A 14,367-nucleotide genomic window follows, 5' to 3' on the forward strand; every position below is an offset into this window, starting at 1 on the left:
GAATGTAGTTTGGTGCAGCCATTATGGAAAACAGTATGGAGATTCCTCAAAAGACTAAAAATAGACTTATCGTATGATCCAACTATCCCACTCCTGGGCATATATCCAGAGGGAACCTTAATTCAAAAAGATACATGCACCCCAATATTCACAGCAGCACTATTTACAATAGCCAAGACATGGAAACAACCTAAATGTCCATCAACAGATGACTGGATAAAGAAGATGTGGTATATTTATACGATGGAATACTACTCAGCTGTGAAAAAGAATAAAACAATGCCATTTGCAGCAACATGTATGGACCTGGAGAAAGTCATTCTAAGTCAAGTAAGCCAGAAAAAGAAATAAAAATACCATATAATATCACTCATATGTGGAATCTATTAAAAAAGACAAACTTATTTATAAAACAGAAACAGACTCACAGGCATAGAAAACAAACTTATGGTTACCAGAGGGAGAAGAGGGTGGGAAGGGATAAACTGGGAATTCAAGATTTGCAGATGCTAACTACTATATATAAAATTGATAAACAAATTTATACTGTGTAGCACAGGGAACTGTATTCAATATCTTATAGTAACTTATGGTGAAAAAGAATATGAAAATGAATATATGTATGTTCAGGTATGACTGAAGAATTATGCTATACACCAAAAATTGACACAACATTGTAAACTGACTATACTTCAATAAAAAATGTATTTAAAAAAAAAGAAAAGAAAATCAAAGTGCTCGAGAGCCATGCATCCCAGAGCAATTGACCTGAGCCTTGCCCGCCCCTCCCCCCACCTCCAGGTCCATGGGGAGGGGCTTGGGTGGGGGAAACTGGAGTCTTGTTCCTACAGGGTTTCAGGCAGGCGATGAAGGGGCTCAGGAATGCTTGCGGAGGCGGGATTAGCGTCAGAGGGCTACTCTCTCTTGGGCTTTGCAAAAAAGCAGGATGGATTCCCCAAGGTGTGTTCAGAGAGCCCTCTGTCCCTGTTCCTCTGCCTTTCAGCCTTTAGAAAGAGCATGTAAACCCCTCTCACGTGGCTTTCCACTTTTCCTCAGTGGAGCCTTGTAGAAAGTCAACAAGGGACAACTGTGTGCCAAAGGAAGGTGTAGCACCTCGGCAGGACCCGAGAAGAGGTTCCTGGGGAGTGCAGGTGAGATCTGGCTCAGCAGATGCCTGCCCATGTGCAGTGGCACCTCCAAAGGTTGCCTTTTTGCTGGCGATGTTTCGTGGCTCTTAGCCCTTGGGCTGCTGCTTCTCTCCGGCAAGACAGGAAGAATGAAGGGTGCTAATTCCAAAAGTGGCAGACGTGTGCCTTGTAAAGAGCCCAGAAGGAAAACCGAGCCTGTGGAATGTTCGGGCAGCTTCCTCCTGTGTTCCTCTTTTGAAATAAAGTTCATCATGAATGTAGACATTTCTCATTTTCCTTCCAGTATTTTTGTTTCACTGACAGTGAATTTCCAGTCTGGTGGTGATCTCACTTAAACTAATAAGTGAAGTTATTTTTAACCAACTGGATGTTGATGAAGTAAGCTGCCTCCACTTGGGTTCTCTGGCATTGCTTCTCTTGGCAGCTGGTCCGTGGGGTCGACGGCGTGGGGTCTGGAAGCTTTGAGTCTCCTCTTGTCTTCCCCCTGTGGCACCCGTGTCACTTAGAGTGTGCTTCTGTTTCTCTCCCTCTAAGCCAGGGCTGACCTGGCCACTGTACCCAGCGGCCCACCTCATCTTAGCATTGTGTTCCACCTCCTGTGCACACATTACTCCTGCCTGTATTCCCCATAAAGACAGAAATGGAATGATTCTCTTCCTCTGTGTCATCAAGAAGAGAGCCCGATGCTCACCTCTCAGAGCCATCAGGAGTTGCTGAGGGTGGTCAATTCCCAGGTCTGCCTACAGGAGGCGCTATGCCTCAAGATGGGCTCTGGGGAAATTGATGGGAAACTGGAGTCTTGGTCCAGTTGGTGATGGGAGACTGGAACCAATGAGTTTCAATGCTTTGAGCAGATGGTAGCATTTATTTAGTTCAGGGTCTCCCAAGGGAGTGTGGAAGAGACTGCACTCATTACCAGTGACGTCATTGACATGGCATTGGCCATTTGTTAATGTGTTTGTCCAAGGTAATACAAAGCAGGACTCACACTTGATGTGCTTCAGATAGATAGATGAATGAATAGATGGATGAACGGATGGATGGATGGATGGATGGATGATAGGCAGGTAGATAATCAGGGACTGACGACTCATCTCCACCCTCAAGGAGTTGACAGTGGATGCATTTCCGTTACACAAAGGAGGAGGGTGATTAGAGACACCACCTGAGGCAGTGGCAGTTGAAGTGGAATTTGAAGGACTTTGTTTCCTGGAGATAAGATGAGGGAAAAGAGAGGGCACTGCAGACAGAGAGAACAGCTGGAGCAGTGACAGGAAATCTAAAATCCCAGTGGTTTCAGGGGGACTAGCTCCAGGCCAGCCCCTGTACTAATGCTTCAGGAGAATGAACTGGGTTCAGAACACCCTTGGGGACTCGAGTGGCTGCCGGGCAGGTCTGAGGTGGCTGCAAAGGGCGACCCAAATAATCCCACTGCGGTTTGCAGTGAGGCCCCCTCCTCCGCCACCCACTCACCCAGGCCTGGACGGCATCCGGTCTGATCTGGGCCAGATCAGTCTCAACACACAAACAGCCTGCCCCCAGGAATTCCAAGTGTCTGGCCACCAGAGAAACTGTGCTAATGGGTCCTAGCGCCCCCGGGGCAGATATCTCTGTGACAGCTTTGTGTCTGGAGCTGTAGATGGACTTTTCCATGTCGGAGCTACTGGGAGGAGCCCGGGCCCCACCGGAGTGCGGGTGCCACCCATCCGAGCGTTCAGGTGATTGTTCGTGGCCTCCTGTGTGAGGGGGAGTCCGAAGTCCGCCCCCCCCCACACACACACACACGTGAATTCCCAGAGCTGAGAACTCCAGGAGCAACTCCGTTCTCAGGACTTAGAGATCCTTGACCGGTGCTGCCCCACCACCGCCTCTGGACCTGCGAGGGCCACTGGCTTAGAGAACTTTTCTACACAGCGTCCTCACGGGGATCAGCGTTCCGGAGGAGGATGGAAAATGGAGCGCAAGATGCGCTCCGGTTAGAGCGGGGACCACCCAGACATTGACGGGGATGCTCACCAGGAGGATGTGCTGACCTCTCGATCCCCTCCACCAGCGGCGACAGGCTCAGAGAGAGGCTGCCCAGGCCACAGACAGCGATGTGGAGCTTCCTGACCCCAACGCCCAGGTGTTCTGCTGCGTCCTCGGCCCTCGGGGCGAGGCGGGCGGGGCAGCCTGCATCCTCGGGTCGCAGAACAGCGGCCGCGGGGCGGCTCTCTTCACAGACTCGGCCCCTCTCTGGCGTGGGCTTGGCACCCCCAACTGCCGGCTGCACTTCTGTTTATGCTTAAAAAGAATTCTTGTCTATCCCCGGCCCTTCATGCCTCATCATCTGCTGGTGAGGACGAGCTGAGAGAAATGTCCAGGATGTGGGAGAACCCTGAGTGCCGGGCTGGGCAGGGGTGGGGCAGGGCGGAGGCCACCTGGTGGGTCAGGGGAGGTGGGCCTGGACCACCCCCATCACTGGATCACGCTGGCAGGGACGCAGCGTTTTCACTCTAGCACATGCCTTCCTTGGGAGCCCGTGATCTGAACCACCAGGATTTCGGACTCAGATGCAGTTCAGATACAGAGCTTCTGCTTTCTTTCTGTATCCTAGGCACCTGCCCATACCCATCAAGGCCTGATCTGCTTCAGTTACTCAGTAGTAAGGTCATTTAAAGGTCTGTCTTCCCAACACAGCGACTCAAGTCCACACAACTAACTCTTCTAGGATAACTTTAGGGCAATTCATGTCCTCATCAAGCTGCTACTCCATGTCCCTTTAGCTACCATCCCATCTCTCTCTTCCCTTCATGGCCCTAAAATTCCTCCACATTCGTGGTCCCCAGGGTCATCCCACCCATCATGCCCTCATTCCTCTGTCCACTGCTTTCTGGCTTCTATCTGTCCTATTGGGTGAAACTGCTCTCACCAAGGTTACTGGTAGCTTCCCTGTGGCTAAATATAGTAGCCATCTCTCCCCCTGCAATTTACCTGCTTTTTCTGCAGCCATGGTCCTTGAAATACAGTTTCCCTTGACTTCCTTTGGGTCTTCTTTGTATCTGTCTGGCTGCTATGGTGACCTCTGTGAACTCGTCATTCTCTGCTCACCCCTCTGGGGCTCTGACCTGGGCTCTCGCCTCCCCTCACTCAACTCTCTAGGGGCTTCAGTTTTCAACTAAATTCTCATTAATTCCAAATCATCTTCTCAAGCCTACATCTCTCCACTAAGCCCCAGATTCCATACATGCAGCTACTTATGGACCCTTCTCTTGCACTTAAAACTCCACAGGTCCTTAACCTCCCTTTCTCATCCCTTGCCCCACCCCCTCCCCTTTCCCCTACAGCTTTTCAATCATAACTTCTGAAAAACAAAAACAAAAACAAAAACCTCCTTTCTCAGCATCTCCAGGATCTCCTGGCTCTTGCCTCTGCACCTCACTTCAGCTCTTGTCCTACCATCCTGGGCATCCTAACTGGTCCTCAAATTCCCAGGCTTGTTTCCTCAATCCAGTCTCTACCCTGCAAACGGTGCTCCTTCTAAAGTGCCAAGGAGATAGTGTTATTTCCTGTTTTAAACTCTTTCACGGTTCCCCATTCTCCACCAGATAAACTCCAGACTTCATTGTAGTTTTGATTTGCATTTCTCTGACAATTAGCAATACTGAGCATCTTTTCATGTGTCTGTTTCCACCTGTATGTCTTCATTGGAGAAATGTCTGTCTAGGGCCTCTGCCCATTTTTTTGATTAGGTTGCCTGTTTTGTTTTCTTTTGTTTTTGTTACTGAGTTACATGAGCTGTATATATTCTGGAGGTTAAACCCTTGCCAGTCAGATTGTTTGCATGTATTTTCTCCTGGTCCGCAGGTTGTCTTTTCATTTTGTTTATCCCATTGAGGTATCTTAAAGCAAATGTTGGACATTATATCATTTCAGTCTAGAACATTTTAAAAATAATTCTTAGGAGGGGAAACAGGAACAAGCATTATGTAGATCCCAGTTGATAGTAATTGATTTAAATGTATTGATTGACCCAGGACTTAACTGCCTATGACCTTGCTGACATCTTGCAAACACTGTAGTATTACCAGGGTCAAAGGCCCACAAGTTGGAAACCATTCTCTCAAGGCATGGATTCTTGCCAAATCCAATTCCCCTTTGGAGAGACTGTGAATAATTTTCAACCATTTATACCTCCTGCTGAAAAAATTACAAATTTTCTGGAGGGGAGGAATTTTTTTAATTAACTTATTTCATTGAGATTGAATTTACATTAGCAAAACGCACAGGTCTTAAGTTTGATAAGTTTTGATAAATGTACACACTTGTGGAATCAACACCCAATCAAGTTATGAAACATTTCCTTCACCCAGAAAGTTCCCTGGAGCGCTTTTCCAAAAAGCCTCTGCCCCTCCCCATTCCAGCAAAGCCAGCAATCTCTGTTCTGATTCCCATTACCGTATATTAGTTTTACCTGTTTTCGAGGGTAGTTTTGTTTTGTTTTGTTTTTTAATCTAGAACAAGGATGGTCCCTGGATGAAGTGTGATACTATCACCTGTGAACTTGTTATAAATGCAAATTCTTGGGCCCTAATCATGACCTACTGAGTCATAAACTCAAAAACACAGCTCTCTGTGTGTGTGTGTGTGTGTGTGTGTGTGTGTGTGTGTGTGTTTTACAAGCCCTGCAGGGATTCTGACACACGTTCAAATTTGAGAAGTGCTGATATAATAAAAATCCACAAACCACAACTGCCACCTGCAGAATTATTGAGAAGGAGCAGTAATGATTCCCCACATGTAACTTTCTCCAGAGAAGAGGGTCCAAGTAGGACCAGCTATTTCCCGTAGCTCACTTGCGGGGTTCAAGTTGGGAAGGTTAGCGAAAGGAACGAATCCAGGTTGCACCTGGAAATGAGTGGTGTTTTTGGCCTGCACTTGGTTGTGTTAACACATAGAACTGTTGTCCTGGAGCTGCTGAAATCACACCAGCTAAGATGCAGTGTGTTTCCTGCCTTGGACATTTGTGGGAAATCCAGGAACACGTGGTATGTGTGCCGAGACTCTCGGGAGCGTTACTGTGGTTTTCCTCAGCCAGACTCTAGCCCATGGTGTTCTGGAAAATAACCGTGAGGAATAAGATCCCATGGGTCTGGCAGGGTGTGAAGTTGGCCTGAAGTCCTCCTTTATCTACTCTCAAAACAGTTACCCTGCTCCTCGATTTTCCTTCCAAGGAGTTGCGGTTGTGTTCCGCAGACAGGGCTGTGTGAGACTGAATGTATTTAGCAGTCCTTTGAAAGTGAGTGAATGAGGAAGGGCCTCCAGTTCCCAGAACTAGATGCTGGTAAGAGGACAAAACACTGGGATATCCAGCTGGGGTCCCAGGAGCTGAGGATGGTAGGACAGAGAGGGAACCTTTCTTCCCCTGAGATACCAACTGGAATTTGGTCCAACCTGACTTGACTGAGGAGGATGACTCTGATCCATTCTCATCAGGATGTGCTGCTCAGACTACGTGAACCCAGTGGAGGTGCCCCGGGTTTGTGGCAACTTTCAGATGGGCTGCCTGTCCCTACTTGCCCCATGGGTGAAACAAGCACTCGATCTCCTGGCTCCTCGGTCAAGGTGGTTTGTGTTAAAATGCAGCACTCTGTGCTGACTCCCTGAAGTACAGCCACGTTCCTTTACACTCAACATCTCTCATGTTAAAGAACATGTATAGCAATGACTCTCTTTGAGAAAGTGGTACCCAAACTATCAGCCCTCAGGCCACTCAGGGTGGCTTACAGCACAAAGTATATTTTCTTTTTTCATCTTTTCTCAGCATAATTTCTTTTAAGCAATATAAGGACTAAAGGCTTTCCTTTCCAACATCAAAAATTAGAAGAGAAAATTTGAATTAAAAATTATTGCCCTTTTTTTTAAAAGCATCATTGCATCACTGTGATGCAGCAATTTTATTTCTAGTTTATCCTAGTGAAAGAAAATATAAAAATATACACATGGAGGGGGGAGGATATAGCTCAGGGGTAGAGTGCATGCCTAGCATGCATGAGGTCCTGGGTTCAATTCCCAGTACCTTGAATAAATAAATAAATAAACCCAAAAGCAAACCAACCAACCTAATTACCCACCCCCAAAAACACAAACAAAAATATACACACTGGGATGTTCATTGTAGCATTGTTTAAAATAGTGAAAACTTGGAATCAGCATAAATGTCTGTCTAATGATTAAACAATGTGTGCTACAATGTAGTCTTTCAGAAGATTGAGGTAAATGGTACTAATGTGTCAAGAGCTCTAAAACATTAGGGGAAAAAGGACTTCGGTTTCTAGTCCAGCATGAAAGAAAAGAAACCAAATCAATAATTAATAACCTTCCAAAACAGAAAGCACCAGGTCCAGATGACTTCACTGGTGAATTCTACCAGACATTTCAGGAAGAAATTACACCAGTTCTCTACAATCTCCTCCAGAAGTTAGAAGCAGAGGGACTACTTCCTAACTCATTCTGAGACCAGCATTACTCTAATACCAAAGTCAGATAGAGACGTTACAAGAAAAGAAAATACAAACTATTACTTCTCGTGAACATAGACTCAGAAACCTCAACGAAATACTAGCAATTTGAATCCAACAATGTATAAAAAAGAATTATACACCATAACCAACTGGGATTAATTTTAGGTATGCAAGACTGTTTCAACATTCCAAAAGCAATTAATGTAATCCCACAGATCGAAAGGCTGAAGAAGAAAAAGCACAAGGTCATACTGATAGATGGAGAAAAGCATTTGACAAAACCAGTTGCCACTCATGATAGAAACTCAGCAAACTAGGAACTGAGGAGAACTTCAACTTGGTTAAGAACGTCTGCAAAACACCTAGAGCTAACGTCGCACTTAATGGAGGGAACCGTGAAGCTTCCTATTAGATCAGGAACAAGGCAAGAATGCCCCTTCTTTTTTTTTTTTTTTTTTTTTTTTTTACATTTTTTTTATTGAGTTATAGTCATTTTACAATGTTGTGTCAAACTCCAGCGTAGAACACAATTTTTGAGCTATACATGAACACACATATATTCATTGTCACATTCCTTTTTTTCGCTGTGAGCTACCACAAGATCTTGTATATATTTCCCTGTGCTATACAGTATAATCTTGTTTATGTAGAATAGATAAACAAGAATGCCCCTTCTTAGCAGTGCTTTTTTCAGCATCACACGGGAAGCCCTGCTGTACCGCACACTCTGTCATGGATCAGCACTTGACAAAGAGCACCTACCACTTCTCTAGCTAAGGCAAAGGGGAGCTTGCTGCTGGGCGTATGTCTCTGGGTCCGCCTTCCAAGCAGACATTAGAGGGTAATGTTGCCTGACAGTTTTAAAATATAAAGTTGTAGCACATTGTAGCACATGTATTCATTCAAGTATTTTTTGAGTGCCTCCTCTGTGACAGGCATTCTGCCAGGTGCAGGTGTTGCCAGGGTGAAAGGAGGTCTCAGTTTAGGGCACAGGCCACACCCACAGGGGTGGGGTTAGGGGTGGGGAGGGGGGTGCTTTTTATGTTTTCTTTTCTCCCAGGCTGAAAAAGTCCTGCAGAATTTGGGAAAACTGATTGTGATTCCTTGTCCTCAGAGAAGCCGTGTGGAGACCCGCCCTCGTTCCCACACACCATCCTGCAGGGACGCACCGGCTTGGAGATGGGGGATGAGCTGCTGTACGTGTGCGCCCCGGGTCACGTCACCGGCCGGCGCGAGAGCGCCTTCACCTTGCTGTGCAACAGCTGCGGGGAGTGGTACGGGCTGGTGCAGGCCTGCGGGAAAGGTAAGCTGGGCCGCTCGCCTCCACCTGCCCACCTGCTGCCCGCTCAGCGGCTCCACCTGGCTGGCCCTCCTCCACGCGGTCCCCTGGAAAAGAGGCTTCCAGATGGTCCCCAGTTCTGGGCCTGAGAACATCACCGCTTGGGTGCTGGGTGCTGGCACAGCATTTCCCAGCTGGGGGTGAGGGGTGGATCAAACCTTCTCTTCTTCTCTGAGGACAGAGTTGACCTTGGGTTAACCTTCTAGCTTATTTCCCTGGAAATGTGATGGAGATGAGGTACCATAAGGAACAATGCTTAGGGTAAAGATGCCCCCGGATTGGTAAAGTGGGCTGGAAGGGCTGTCCTGAATACAGGGTAGGAAGCCCAAAGTTGGTGGTGATTCTTGTGACTGGGCATGACCCCTGTGAGGACCCTGAGAGCTGTGACAGGGTTGTAACAAGAGGCCTGTCCCCAGATGGCCCCATTCCATCGTCATCATATACCTGGCTCCTGCATCTCCCTGCTGCTCAGCCCCTTGGGAATTGTCCCAGTGGCAGAGATCACTCTCTCCTATGACTCCATGGGCCTCAGGCCAGACCCTGAATGGTCCCCTGACCCCACAGGGCTCCTCTCTCTCCGGGACTCCGTCAGGGACCACCTTTCTGACACATCCTGACTTGTGGGCACCAAACAGAGGCTGGTTCTATAGCACGGGATGACTCTGGCACCACGGTGTTACTGCATTTATAGGACAGTTTGTCCTTAGAATGTCCCACAGGTCCTATGAGAGAACCACAGTGAGACTAGGGCGCTGCCTTGTCTGTGAGCTTCACCCACATTGCTGTCTGAGCCGTGGTTTCTGGTATTCATTGCTATTTACTGTCCCGAGTGTGAAGACACCGCCCGTTATTTCTGCTGGTGGTCATCTGGCTTGTTCTTGTGTTGTGGCTGTCAGTAATTGTGCAGCCAAGATTGTTCTCGTCCACCTCATTTGGTTTGCATGCAAACACATTTCTCTTGGCTCCTGGGAGTGGAATCACTGCCCATAGGGTAGGTGCGTGTCCAGCTTTCATAAAGGCTGCCGGAGAGTTTTCTAAAGTTGGACCAGTTTCCTCGCCCACCAGCTCTGGTCCAGCCTCCTCACCAACCTTCAGGATGGTGAGGCTTCTTTTTACCTTTTTGCCATTTTGGTGACAACTCTGTGGTGACCTGTCACATCCATTTCTCAACTTGAGCACTTATCACGTGCTAACCGGGTATTAGCATTTCCTCAGTAAAGTGTCTGTCCAGGATTTTTGCCCATTTTTCTAGTCGATTTCAATTGATTATTTACATAATGCAGGATTTCTTTTTTGCATAAAATTCTCTTAACGTGTTGCAAGTATTCCTTCCCATTCTGTGGCTTCTCTTTTTTCTCTTGGATGTTTTTCAACGAAGAGGGAGATTTTGCTGTTGTTGTCTGTTTCACTATTTCTCAAACCCTCGGTGCACCATTAAAAATTTGTTTTCTAGTGACTGATAGACTAACCTTTTCATAGAATGCAACCAAAATGAATTAATATCAAACTAAAACAAAGATATTGCAAATAGAAATACAATTTTTCATCAAAGTAAACAGACATAAAATTCTCCTATCAGATTGTTACAGAAGCTTCTAAAAACTACCTCACAATGTATCCGCTTGCCTTGCTGCAAACCAGTAACAAAGTTACAGACTGGTCAAGTTCCTGAAGCCCAGGTTGAGCAATCTTCTAGCACTTTCTACCATTGCTGCTGCCAGTTATAACGGATTCACCTGTCTGAGAAAATCAGGCATAAGACCTGGCTTCTGTGTGTTGAATGTTTCACCTCTTCAAAGCCGACTCCCACCCTCCCTGAGATGGCAGTGAGCTGGTTGTGTTTCTGGCGAGGCTGCACCGCCGTGACCCAGCCCCGCCAGCTTGTTTACGGGCCCCAGTAGAATAAGGACTAAATGCAGGTTTTGTGTGTCTGAAATGGTGTTTATTTTCTCACCGCAAGGCAGAGTTGTTGGAGCTTTCAGTTGCCGGGCCGGAATTTTGGTTTCTTCACTTGGGGGAATAGAGAGACCGTTACAGTTCTCATTACTCTGTAGATTTGATATTTAAAGTATCCGTGTCATTCTAAGAAGTCTGTGTTACAAGAATATTGTCTCCAGGTATTTGACTCCCTTTTACACTTATTTTTCCAGTGACTAGGGAACTGCTTCATATCAGAGACAAGTCCTCTTGAGAGAGAGGCCCAAACCAGGGTCTGGAGCTGGACGCATCTGGGTTGGGACCCCAATGTTCCTTGTACGGCTGGCTGGCCGTTCATTCATTCACTCACTCACTCCCTCTCCTGTCATTTGGCAGGGTCCTAGGTACTGTAAATACAGAGTTAAGCCAAACTGTCCCAACCCTAAAGGAACCTCTAGTAACCTGGGTGTCTCAGGGGAGACAGAAAAGCAGTAGGTGAGGTGGGAGGAGGGAAAGCCCGAAATGAGGGGTCTCAGCAGGTGAGATTTTTAAAGGAAGTGCGTGTTTCCAGGTGGAAGAGGTGCTCAAAGAGCTCGAAGGCTGCACAGATCCCGTACATGGATGCAAAAAAGTGTGCACTGGCTTCACAGTAGAGCAAGGTGCGGGCAGCCTTGTGTTCTCCGTGTGTATCTGGGGAGTGGGGTACCTCCCTGCAGGGAGCACAGGAGGGCGCTGGATGAGGACGAGGGCGGGGCGGAGGGGAGGATTCAGGGGTCGAGGAGCTGGCGGGGTTGTTCCGTTGGCCTGCTTGCTGCTCTTGTTATTCTAGATGGGAGACACATCACTCAGAACACGACCTGTGACCTGGGCCTTCTCCCTTTCACCCTCCTGCTGATCGAGGAGGGTATTAGGTCCCTCACTGAAGGGATCTAAAGGGATTTGTGAGATGCTGGCGCCTCACTTCCTGGTATGTTATTGACTCCAGCCCCCTTGACAACAGATAATCCAAGGCAGTCCGCAACTTCTGCCGTCTGGGACTTGGCTGGGAAATTGGCCTCTGCCAGCTGGCAACCCTGCTTCTGGAGACAGCAGCTGGTCCTTCTTGAGAGGCACGGCCGTGTGGCTTTAGGACTTGATGGAGACCTGCTGGGCGCAGCCAGGGGCTTGCTAATGTGTGGCCCCAGCTGCCTCACCTCTCCAGGGAGCCCTCGTCTCCTCTGCCCTGGGCCGGGCCACTGACCCTCCCTGGCCATCACGTGACTGTCATGACTCCCACGCGGCTGTGAAGCCTTTAAGATTTTCCACCCCAAGCTTCATGGCTCTGTTTGTACTTTCTGGTCTGTAGTATTAGGAAAGTGAATGACACCAAGCTTGACTTCACACTCCCCACCCTGCCACCTCCGAGTCCGACAACAGACAGCTGTGGAAACAAGACATGTTCCCCGGCTGGGCACAGAGGAAAGAGCTGTCGTAAAGCGTGCCAAACCTACCCCAGGTCATCTCTGTCCTGGGAGTTGCTTTTTGTTTTTGTTCTTTTTTTTTTTTTTTTTTTAACAACTTCCTTGAGGCTTCATTTGCCTACAATAAATGGTACCCATTTCAAACAGAAAAGTCTCTGAGTTGTCACAGGTGGGTCCACCCATAAAACCAGCACCAGAACCAAAGGAGAGAAACTTTCCATCCTCCCCAAATCTTCTAGTGCTCCTTTCTGCAAGGGGAGTTTCACACACTTTATCTCATTTGATCTTCAGAAGTCCGAGAGTAGAAATGGCTAGCCCCAGTTGACAGATGGGAAGACTGAGGTACAGAAAGTTTCCGTGACCTCCTGTGTCACAGCCAGGAAGAAGCAGAGCCAGGATGTAAAACCAGGCACGTCTCTTTCCAACATCTGGATCGTGTCTGTGCTTCTCCGGGGGCCTCTAAAAGCATCACTTTGCAAACTAGCTGTTGCCTCCTTAAGTTCCTTCGCTGTTTCCTCTCCTTTCTAAAGCCCTTCCTTTATTTTCCTAAATTAACCTCACTTTCTGGTTTTTTTCTCCATCTTCTAGACTTCCTTCACAGAATACAAGCCAGGGACTGAAACTGAATTTAGAAGTTCCTCGTCCCTGTTGCCATATTTGTTCAGAATCTCATCGAACCTGTGGTTATTCCTGGCTTGTCTGGTTGTCTTTTTCAAAATTACTATTTTTAAAGGCTGTGTAGCCAAGACCAGAGGGAAAAAGAAGGCATGTGTGGGCTTCCAGAAATGTACCAACGTGAGAGATGAAAAGTGGCAGCGTTGGGAGAGCCAGGGTCCTGGGCTCCGTGCTGTAGACTTGGGCCCCTTGACCACATGAGCCCCTGATAAAGGCAGGCAGCTCTTGAACGAGCCCTCTCATTTCACTCCTGAGTTGTACTGACCCGTCGTCTTCTGTTCTCCTAAAGTAACAGTTAAGTATGAACATGCAGGGAGTGACCTGATCTTTGCCAAGAGAGCCCACGGAGTTTACGTTTCCTGGACCCATTGGCCTAAATCAGAAGGCCCTGTTGTGGTGCCAGCCCGGGTTTCGGGGGGCAGGGCTGGAGGGCCCCGGGTTTGATGGAGGAGAGCACAGACTCAGGAGGGCAGAGGGAGGTGAGAGAACAGCGCGCCAGCAGGCACAGGGCGGGGCTCCACGGCAGAACGTAAGTGGAGGCTGAAACGCGGCGAGTAGCAACCCTGACTGTCCCTCAGGAGGGGATAAACGGTCTTGGGAGACTTTCTCATGAGTAGACGCTTTGTCAACAGTGGGTGTCTTTGTCTTCATTTGAGGTTTTGGTGAAACTGTGACTTAGAACCTGTTTCTGAGCCAGACCTCGACTGACCCGCCAACCTGGGCAGACAGGGAGCCTGGCTCGGGGCCCTGGGCTGCCGTCCAGGGATGCTCTGGGCTCCGGGAGCTCAGGAGGCAGAACTTCCAGACAGACACACAGACACACAGAGCTCAGACTGACCACAGGGCCCGGGTCAAGGCAGGCCAACCAGAGCAGGAGTGGGTCAACCTTCCCCAAACTCTCAGCTCTCACATTCTGCACTAGGGCCAGTGTTTCCTGCATGAGAAGGGGTGAGGGGTGAACAAAGCTCACATCCTGCCCATATTCCAGGTGCCTTTCAATTTCATGACATATTTAAGTTCCTGGGCTGGGTTACACGGGACGAGGGATTTAGCAGACATTGCTTATGCCCAGTCCTGGGACTAAGGTTTTCTACCGTTCTTTGCTACTGTTACAAGTCCAATAATGCCCTGGCTGATGGACTTCAGACTGAATCAAGCTTGATTGACACGGGCTTCCACCACTCACTCATTCATTTCCTCTCTCACTCATTTATTCATTCAACAAACATTCCCAGAATGTCTACTATGTGCCAAGCACCATGCTGTGTGCCAGAGGTAGAAAGGCAGAGAAGACATGTCCCTGTTCTCAGAGTTCCTGGGCTGGG

General features: G+C 48.1%; 1 protein-coding gene across 1 annotated transcript in view; it reads left to right on the plus strand.

Moving 5' to 3' along the window:
* The window catches only part of SUSD5 (sushi domain containing 5), a 34,431-nt gene that overhangs the window by 11,768 nt on the left and 8,296 nt on the right, over positions 1-14,367 (plus strand). Inside the window, exon 6 of the mRNA XM_064496121.1 lies at positions 8,766-8,954. Within this exon, the coding sequence (XP_064352191.1) occupies positions 8,766-8,954 (189 nt within the window). The remainder of the gene's footprint in view (positions 1-8,765; positions 8,955-14,367) is intronic.

Source organism: Camelus dromedarius, chromosome 17 (genome assembly GCF_036321535.1).
Source record: "Camelus dromedarius isolate mCamDro1 chromosome 17, mCamDro1.pat, whole genome shotgun sequence".
Classification (NCBI taxonomy): domain Eukaryota; kingdom Metazoa; phylum Chordata; class Mammalia; order Artiodactyla; family Camelidae; genus Camelus; species Camelus dromedarius.